This window comes from Priapulus caudatus, unplaced genomic scaffold, assembly GCF_000485595.1.
Source record: "Priapulus caudatus unplaced genomic scaffold, Priapulus_caudatus-5.0.1 Scaffold2449, whole genome shotgun sequence".
Lineage (NCBI taxonomy): Eukaryota > Metazoa > Priapulida > Priapulimorpha > Priapulimorphida > Priapulidae > Priapulus > Priapulus caudatus.
This window is the reverse complement of record NW_014579510.1, coordinates 1-10,706: the sequence shown is the minus strand read 5'-3', so window position 1 is coordinate 10,706 and position 10,706 is coordinate 1. Positions and strand designations below refer to the sequence as shown.

The window sequence follows — 10,706 nt, the reverse complement described above, 5'->3', positions numbered from 1 at the left end:
AGGTTTTTGCATCATGATATCTGTCCCCACACCATAGATTAATTTTTGTGGATCACAATGCCTATATATAGCGCGGCGATACATATATATTTAGTGTAAGATTTAGTGTTGGCGGTGTTGGAGTGAGGGTTACCGTTACCGTTAGCGTTAACGTTTTGAACGTCATCGTCAACGTTATCACGTGACCTCCCTCCACGCCCGTGGGATAGCAACACCCGTAAATGTCAAGCAGCACGCTTCGCTTCTGCCAACCATGACACTTAACAAATACACGTGACCTGATCTATGACGTCACGTGAAACACTCCTATTGATGCTAAATGGCCTGACCAATGTTTATTTGCTTCCCCCCGGCCCTGTGTTTACAACACCAACGTACAATTGACAGAAATACCACTGGTACTGGTGCTGTCTGTGTTACACAGTCGAGAATCTAGGTTGAAATCGAATCAGGTTAGGTCAAAGCCTATAGCATTCCAGTGGTTTTCAGAGTGGTGTAATCGAGGATACACTGCTACACCGGTATACATAACACGGCCACTTTTTAAACACTCACCACTACTTGATCGTGAGTGAATCCGATGCTAGACTGGATATACTCCAACTCCACAACGCCAATTGTTGGGTGCTTGCTTGGGACTTCCACGACAAGGTAGGCCCAGGCCACAAACCATAGAACAGCGAGCACACCTACACAGAGAGTTTTCATACTATTTTAATTGGGGAAATAGCATCCAACAGGCATTTGTGTTTTTATCTAAAATACGTGATTCCAATATGCAAAAACATTTCCCACATATATTTATCATCTTGTGTTGCAAGTAACCTTAGTATCTATGGTAAAACGTATGAATGTACAAAACTGTCATGCATACCTAGTTACCTCCGCGCAACGGAGTTGCAGGGAGGTAATGTAATCGGTCTCGTGTGTGTGTTCGTGTGTGTGTTCGTGTGTGTGTTCATGTGTGTGTGTAGCGTTGGCACGATCGATTCAGCACCAGCTCGCCTTAGGGCGTCCAGTCAGCAGCAGCTCGCCTTAGGGCGTCCAGTCAGCAGCAGCTCGCCTTAGTTCGTCTAGTCAGCAGCAGCTCGCCTTAGGGCGTCCAGTCAGCAGCAGCCAGCAGCGAGCCAGCTGTTATACACATGTATACATGTTACACGCTCGCGGAGGTATGCACTCTGTCTAGTTAGTAACTGTAACAACCATTCATTTAGGCATCACTATGAATATGAGAGAAGAATATAAATAAAACTAATTACCTACCAAAGACGTAGAAGACGGATTGCCAGCTTAGTTTCTCTGCTAAAATTCCAGACAATGGCATAGCAATCACTGCACCCAGATATGAGCCTGAAATTTATTAAAATATTCAAAATTTAAAGAACCAACTTCTCAGGATTGAATGTACAGTATACATTTCAATTAATGAAAGCTGATCTCACTGCAGTTAAAGGTTAGGGTTAGTAGTTTAATAGCAACTGCAATAAGACAGACAAGCACAGTTATGTTAAATTTCCCCAACTGCGTAATGTAAAGATATGCTGCAAACTTTGCATCTAATTGAAATATAATCATCAGTCATTGTTGCTACAGTCATACCAAATCGAAACTCGTGCCATTCAACAGAGTTAAAGATACATATGTTGTAAAGATACGTTTTATAATCAGTCCTACCTGAAAATGCAATAGTTGACAGTCTGCTTCTTTCTAGTGGTGGTGCCCAATTACTCCACAGAGCATGAATGGATGGATAGGCCATACCCTATAACAATAAATTCCTTTGGTTTATAAAAGTTCATGTCAACAGATATTGCTAAATGGTACATAATATAGCATTCAGTGATATCTATCAAGAATATATTGTAAGTTGTATAGCTTGGATATATAAATATATATAATATATTTGCGCTCTTCTAGTTGTCGTTAGCCTTCATAGATTGTGTTACAACCTCCAAGTGTATGCCACGTGTAATCGCACAATATATATTATCAAGAGCAGATAAAGAAGGAGAGCGTACAAGGGTAAAATGCTGAAACCATGCTGCAGTATTAGTCGAATTAATAAACTTTTCCCGTTTTATTTTGACGATCCTTTGCAGTATTATTGATTAGCTGTCTTACCTTGTTCATATAAAACAAACCGCATATCCCTACGATGCCCCTACGCTGAGATAATGAGCGGTGAAAATCTGGTATTTTTACCGAAAACCGACTCGAGATCAGTGTGAACTGCGTCCCTCACTCGAAGTGTTTCCAGTGTGTTGCTTCCGGTCGCCGCTGTGTAGCGCCATAGTGGCGCTGACTCACGTAATACTACCAGAGTTTACTATACATCCAGCGTGAGGTGGGCGTGAGGTGGGCACAGGTGGGGGTCATCACTATGGCAATCAATAACAGACGTCATTCATTGACGGAAACACGCGAGGTTTCCCGAAGTTATAACACTTCGAGTGAGGGACGCAGTTCACACTAATCTCGAGTCGGTTTTCGGTGAAAATACCAGATTTTCACCGCTCATTATCTCAGCGTAGCGGCATCGTAGGGACATGCGGTGTGTTTTATATGAACAAGGTAAGACAGCTAATCAATAATACTGCAAAGGATCGTCAAAATAAAATGGGAAAAGTTTATTAATTCGACTAATACTGCAGCATGGTTTCAGCATTTTACCCTTGTACGCTCTCCTTCTTTATCTGCTCTTGATATTATATATATATTCAAGTTTGGCATATATTGAAAAATCTTGCAAAGATGATGGCATGATAAAGATTTGCTGCACAGAAAGAAGTACATGTATATAACAAAAATTTAGATAGCATATGTGAGAAAATAATAATATTATACACAATTATATATACAAAAAAATTATATTATATTATACAATAATATACAATACATACTACTACGATTTAGAATGCATATATGAAAACAGAATAATATTAGTTCTATACACTGAAATGAATCAAAGAAGCCACTACTGTATGTACAGTTATTCTAACCTCAAAGAGACCCTGAAGAACTCTACAGGCTATTAGCAAGTAGACGCTGGCTTCAGTGCAGATTGGAATCAGCAAGGACAGCATGCCAGCTCCGGCAACACCGACGCCAAACAGTATCTTGCCACCAACCTTTGACGCTAGCCAGCCTTAGATTGATTACAAACAACTTTGTAACATCGAAATCCATTATTACACAGCAAAAACCAAATAGAGTACTAGTGGCTGCACAACAATAATGTCTTGTTGATACTAGTACAACATAAATACTGTCTACCTTGTCAGCAGGGGTTTGTAGACAAAATTTATTTCACGAAATATTCTCAGTGTAGAAATTAGTAAGGAAGTGAAGGTATAGTGGGGGGGGGCACTCCCATTGTTAAAGGTACTGGGGACGTGCCGCTGGACAGGGTATATTTTCCGAACATAATTATTGGCACAGGGTTAGCTAGATACCAGAAGTAGATAATCTACTATCTATTAGTATTATCTACTTCTGCTAGAAACCCAGCAAGCAGGCTGATATTGGCCCAATATAGGCCGATATTGGACCAATATAGACAATCCAATATAGGCAAGCCAACATATAGGTTCAATATGAACAACTTAGCGGCACGCCAATATCGATAAGCTATAGCGTAGGCGGGTCCATGATTGGTCCATGATAGATAACGTGGAACAATAAATTTGGACAGGACATAACTGAAGTGTACAATATTGCAACAGGGTATATTTTTAGTGCAGTATATTGGGACAGGGTGTATTTTAGGGCGCAAAGCGGTTTGCGACAGGGTGAGGTTTTCAAGGTCCCCGAGGCACCCCCTACCCAGTTCCGAGGCGAGTGCCCCCTCCGGGAGTGGGAGCTAGAAACTATCATTATTAAATTCAGAGTGGGCAAACATTTATTCAAAAATATATTCAACAGCCTTCTTCCTCAAACGTGACTTTGACAGCCCGATCAATACTACTTCATTACGCAACACGACACCATTAGTATATGCATGCAGCACATGTAACCCCCTTTAAATCCAGGTTTAGAACTTTCTTTACATGCTTATTATACTTCAGTGCCAATTAGGACGCAACACAATGCCGTGCAACTGAATGAAACTCCATTGAGCTTTCGTCAAACACGCAAAAGCACTTTCAAAATGTGTCGCCTCTTGCTGGAAAAACTCAATTCATATGCCCTGCTGTGGCTGCGAGCAGCCGTGAACAGCGTCGCGCTGCAATAAATACGCCGTCAGATTATTCTCCCTAAATTCCGGTCAGATTTTTCTCCAGATCAATAGCCAATATAGATGGTAATGAAGCCGGCCGTGCCTCCAACCTAACTCTATAACTGTTAGGTTAATCTGGCAATTTCCTAGCGGAGGGAGCGAGGCCGTGTCAGGTTCTCTGCAGCGAATCAACAGTGCAAACAGTTGTAAAAGCTGCATACAGCTGCACACAGACAACGACGGCTCCTGTAACCCCATGTCGTCACTAGCCAGTATAGTCAGTAGTATTCAGGACTAGGGTGGCACTACCTAATTTGTGCCTCTAATTAATCTTGCAGTAACATTGGCTAACAAACCTTCATTCAAAATCTTGCAAGAATAATAACGAGATGACGTCAACTCCACCTACGACTACGCAAGCCATTGTGCATGTAATCATGCAGGAGCGAATAAAAGCGTTGATTTTTATTCACGCCTGATCAAATTTACTGAGAGTACTTCTAAGTATATACATCATTGAAAGAAACATGAATATTTCAATATACGCCTGCATCTTGGCTTCGGAAAAATACGACACGCACATCAATATCTACGATGCAGCATCTGCTGCACTTACCTCCAGGTATCTGGGTGATAATGTAGCCATAGAAAAATGCTCCTAAAATATAGCCACGCAGATGGCTGTCCCAAGGGAAGTCGGGAGCCTATAATTAAAAGCAGATGAAAATATGGTACACTGTAATATGGTTTTGTATGTATACACATTTATACCTACATGTGTACGAGTGGGAAGCATTAATCTGGCTTTTGGATACAGACCGAAGGTGCTAGAGATAACCAAATGATATTAAATGGAAGTATTAAAATTTCCTATGACAACGAATTCGAAGGTCACTCTATAGACTCTAGATACATATTATGCAATATGCATTTCTTTTTTGTTGTGTATAATAATAAGCATTTCTGTATAAGCATAAGTTCACGAGTGGTTGACCAGTTGTGATTCCTGCCCGTCTGCCTGCCTGCTCGCCTGACCGCATCCTCCCACCTCCCTGCCCACGCCCAACCTCGCACCGATCGATCGATCAAGCCATCGATCCATCCATCCATCCATCCATCCATATAGCTACCTACCTAACTACCAATCTATCTATTTATCTATCTATCTACCTACCTACCCAACCAACCAACCACTGATTCACCCACCCACCCTCTGTCTTTCTCTCTCTCTCTCTCTCTCTCTCTCTCTCTCTCTCTCTCTCTCTCTCTCTCCTCTCTCTCTCTCTCTCTTCTCTCTCTCTCTCTCTCTCTATATATATATATATAATTATACAGATGTGTGTGTGTGTGTGTGCGTGTGTGCGTGCGTGCGTGCGTGCGTGCGTGCGTGGAGTGAGTGGTCGGTGTTTGGGCTGTTATTATGCCATTATTGCAAGCTTATGCCTCTATTCCACACAGACCACGAATTGATAAATTTTAGGATTCGTAGTTGAATCGTAATCAGTTCGTGAAGTTCTTAACTGATTCGTATTTATTCGTAGTCAGTTCTTTCAATTCTTGAGCGATCAGAAATTCGTGGCAAAAGTTTTAAGTTGTTCAAAATTTTGGCCACAAACTCTCGATTCCAAAAAATCGTAGTTAATTCGTAACAAATTCGTAGTGCATTCTTAGGCATCGTAACTGATTCATAATTGATCGTAATAGATTCGTAGGCATTCGTAGGTATTCTTAACTCATTCGGGGGTGTCCCTCCTCTGGATGACTGGGCTAATCCTGTTGAGTAGCTCATCAAACATGTGGGGTGGCATTCTTACATAGTTAGCAAAGGCATTCTCATCTTCCACCCTCAGCTCCTGTATCAGTCTGTTGTAGTGACCATATTCTAGCCTTCTAGCTGGTGTCAGCCACGGTCTCACCCACCACCTGGGGGCTCTTCTCCTTCTTCTTCGAAGCAGTCTTCTTCTAGCTTTCAGCAGCTGGTGTTGATACTCCAGTTCCAGAACCAGTACTACAGCTGCTCTACGTTTAACATCCATTTTGGAACTGATGCCTTGATCACACGCCCAAAGGTCCAAAATTTCAAGCAGGGGTGAGGGCTATACCTATCTTGAGGAAAAATCCCACGAATCGTCAAGAATAGTCACGAATTCAATTTTAATCGTACCTGATTCGTAGATGCATTCGGCATATTCTAACTGATTCGTAACTGATTCCTAACGTTCGTGCAGTATTCGTAATCGATTCTTGTAAATCGTAGTGAATTCTTGACAATATTTGAGCGATTCGAGCCGAATCCCACGAATATTCGTAACTCTATTGTACCTGCATCGTAACAGAATCGTGTGAGCGTCACGATTTGGACAAGAAATTTGCAAAATTCCACGAATTCTCACGAATCCTAAAATTTATCAATTCGTAGCGATCCGTAGGATTCGTGGTCTGTGTGGAATAGAGGTATTAGCTTATTCAATAGCAGGAATCTGTATGCCTTCAGCAACGAGGTTTCTGGCTGCCATACAACGATGAAGTAGCCGAGACTTTTTATATTACTGTAATTTCGTGGGAATATAGAAGCCAGGTACTCAACTGACAGACCCATACATTACCTTAATATTACTATTATATAGTTTACGTTTGGATTATTCTTAACAGTTCTATGGTGGCGTGTTATGTTGCATCTATGAATTAATGGAGCAGGATAAGAGCTAGCAAGCCGCCACAGCGTATTTCTGATAGCCTACTTTTTACTGCTGACGGCTGATGATGGTCGTGCACTTATTTAAAACTTATTATATATGCACCAGGGGGGCCCGTTGTCAGAAACATCGTAAAGTTAATGCTAAAGTTAATGCTACGATAACACTTACGACTAATGCTAATGTTGCGAGACTAGCGTTGACAGAAACACATCGCAGCTATTAGAAAACTTACGATAACAGGAACTTCATCACAAGGCTGCTGATTGGATGAGAATCAATCACAAAATTCAAATTCATACACATTTATTGTACATCACAGTAATTTATGCATATTATGATGGCTAACCACATATAAATAATATTTGATGAAAAACGACGTGGTCATGAATTAATTCTGCACAACAAGACAAATTCTCACACTGTAACGCGAGACGCGAGAGTCGTGGCAAGCGTGGAAAACCTTTAGAACAAGAGAACAAATGCCATACGCCATTTGTAAATGTATTGTTTTGTTTTATTAGCGGTAGATAATTAATGATTTTGACGTGTTTTTCAAGAAAAACACACATTTTATTCATTATTATAAAATATAATATCACTATAATTGTAATTCGTAGTGTAAATGTGTTATTTTCAACTTTATATTAAAGTTACGAGAGGGTCTGAGCTCTCGTAATGTTATGAGGATATTTGCTAGGATTTTTCGTTCTCGCAACATTACGATGTTTCTATCAACGGTTTACGAGTGGAAGTTAATGGTAAGACTAATGTTGCGACTAATTTTGTTTCTGACAACGGCCTCCATGTTTATTTCTATGTCTTTTACTTGCTACGAAGCTATATTATATATATACTATTTGAAATACCACAGAATGCACTAAATTGCAACACTTTTGTAAAACATTTCTTGGAATGAACATTTAAGACTCCTACACTTTCTCGCTAATATCCTTCCTAGAGTCTGCCCACACCCAGCAATCTCACGTCTGATTTTCCACTACTCACCACTCAATAATCCAGAGTAAATGACAATTATTACCTCTACCACCAACTGAGCCTGAATTTGGGATGGTGCTATAAACTTTGATATATAAAGGTATAAGTAAATATATTTTCTGCTCAACTATTAAAATTTATAATTAAAACTCACAGTATACATTTTCCCTCCGATTTTAGGCAATCAAAATTTTCAACAAAGATCACGTCCATCAAAATTTCCACAGTGCAGGAAAAATAGTAGCTTCTCACTGATGTATTGGTTTACCAAGAATGTTATTAATTTAAAGTAACACTAATATATGCTGACATTATAAAATTGATTAGTACGTAGAAAGACATATTCAAGCTGTCAACCTTAATGTTAAAATACTTACTTTTTAGATATTTATAGCTTCACTAATTAACAACACAATAACAACTAGTGCTGATTAATAATTAATATTCTTACAGTTTTACCAACTCCAATGCCTAACTGTGCCTAACTAATGCCTAACTAGTGCCTAACTAATGCCTAACTAATGCCTAACTAGTGCCTAACCAATGCCTAACTATGCCTCCTGCCCAATGTGAACTAACTGAGTGGAAACCAACTAGCAACCAGCAAGTAAATCCAGACAATGAGACATACAAAATAATTGTCACAGATAATAAATACACAATAGTCAACCCCTCACCCGCCAACTACTTCACAGATTTCTTACATAATTAGATGTTCCATTTCCCTCCACCTGAGTTCTGTTGGTTGTCATGGCAACGATGGCTATGCTGAGATTCACCCGCAGAGTGTAGGCATTACAGAATCCAAGAAACGCCATAACCGCAAGTAGGTAACGCTTTGGAAATCTCTAGAGAGAAACATAGAAAATATATTTTAATTTGATTTATTATGGTACATTGGGGCCTAATCCGATTTGCAATTCACCAAATAACATAAGCTATGGAACATAGCATTGGCAAACATTTATTGGCATTACATTTTAATGATTTAGGTACGTCGTTTGGTTGGGTAACAAATCCCACATCTATATCAGGAGAAAACATATATTTTAAAAGCAGCGCTTGTATGCATGATAATGGTAAATTATCTTGGTAATTGTCGGGGGTAATGGTCTGAGAGGGGGGATTTCCCAGGGGGTATTTGTCCTAGAACCATGTGTCACATACATGTACACACGCACGCACGCATGCACGTACACAGAAGGTATTTCTGGTTGATATCGAACATAATCATCTGTATAACTTACCTGGAAGAATGCACACGCCTGATCAGATTTAGATGCAAATAGTGCCTGTCTGCTGTCTGACTCCTGGCTGAACGTCTTCTTTATTGCGCTCCTCTCACTATATTCCTGAAGTTCTTCCGCCATCTTTGCTTGGGTATATTATAGGTGTATTGACGTCAGAATAGCAGTTGGTCGGCACACGTTTACCGTTGTCTAGTGTCTCTCCATTAGGTGCCTGGAGGTCGCGTTGTAGTAGTCTACAGATATTCAATAAAGGCATATTCGACCTGATCGATAGACGTGTACTATATTACTATAATCAATATAACCTACATATTAGTAATGGCAATCGGCTGGAATTTCCCAAAGCGATTATCCATTCCAGCAAACTGACCACAATCGAGTAATCATTATAGAGCATGCATGACCTTATTTTATCTTACCTAATTAAAAGTAAGAGAATTGCCCTGTTTCCACGGCATTGTTTTATGTTTACCCATACAACATCTGCAAGCTATATATACCGTCAGAATAATATGTTTACACGAGTTGAATCAATACACTAATATTTTCAATGAATTCGCTATGATCATTTGTTTCAAAATGGCTCTTATATATCTCTCATCACAAAGATGTGAATATTATTATGATATATTATTGCTAATTGCCAAATTGGTTAATAGTTATACACATAAGAATGTAAACGTCTGTTATTCAGTCAAACTGAACGAAATTCTTAAGAAATTCATTTATTTAATCTAACAATTGAAGACTTTCTGTCATAGAAATATTGATTTAAAAATTAAATTACACAGTAGTGGGGACTGACTCAGCAGCATACACAGGTTTCTGATTTAAAATGCACAGTGACTTTGTAATCGACAAACATTGAAAACATATGAAGAATATATACAAAATACTAGTAGTAAAATCACACTGAACCGTGGTGATTATTACTATTCCGTGGGATAGGGTGACTGTTTGTACTTGTGTGTATATTTTGTGTATATATAAGTATCCGATGCTCGGACGAATATCCACGATATATATATACGTGGATACTAGTTCGGTGGCGTTATTCGCCCGAGCATTGTTGCGCATCAATACGAAAGGCTATACACCATAGATTAATTTTGGTTCTAGCGTATATAAGATAGCCGAGTCGGTTTAAAGTTAGTGTTAGGTTTAGGGATAGTGATAGGGTGGCTTTTTTACTTGTGTGTATATAAGTATCCGATGCTCGGACGAATATCCACGTCAGGTACTAAATGCTACTACGGCATTTACTTGCCGCCGATACAGACTACCGCTGACGGCAAATCAATATGTTCCGGCGGCAAATGCGATCCCTGCCCATAAAGCCCGCCGCACACGGTGAACTATCTGCTGAGCCAACGGCCTCAAGAGAGGCCGTTGGCTCAGCAGATAGCTCAGCGTTTGCGCGCAGATTCTGCACGATTTTTGTCCTCGCGTGGCTGTGAGACCGATATCTATCAAGTTTGATATTTGTGGCCACGCGAGGCCAGAAACTCCGGCTCCGTGAGCTATCAGCTCAGCCACAAATATTTA

General features: G+C 39.9%; 1 protein-coding gene across 1 annotated transcript in view; it reads right to left on the bottom strand.

Annotated features, from left to right (window-relative positions):
* LOC106818711 (sialin-like) overlaps window positions 1-9,389 on the bottom strand; it is a 17,356-nt gene extending 7,967 nt beyond the window's left edge. The window contains exons 1-7 of the mRNA XM_014823387.1: window positions 9,159-9,389; window positions 8,616-8,759; window positions 4,833-4,920; window positions 3,000-3,145; window positions 1,675-1,762; window positions 1,264-1,350; window positions 550-689 (exon numbers count right to left, since the gene is read on the bottom strand). Of these exons, the coding sequence (XP_014678873.1) occupies window positions 550-689; window positions 1,264-1,350; window positions 1,675-1,762; window positions 3,000-3,145; window positions 4,833-4,920; window positions 8,616-8,759; window positions 9,159-9,281 (816 nt within the window). The 5' untranslated portion in view covers window positions 9,282-9,389. The remainder of the gene's footprint in view (window positions 1-549; window positions 690-1,263; window positions 1,351-1,674; window positions 1,763-2,999; window positions 3,146-4,832; window positions 4,921-8,615; window positions 8,760-9,158) is intronic.
* Window positions 9,390-10,706: the final 1,317 nt, after the last annotated feature.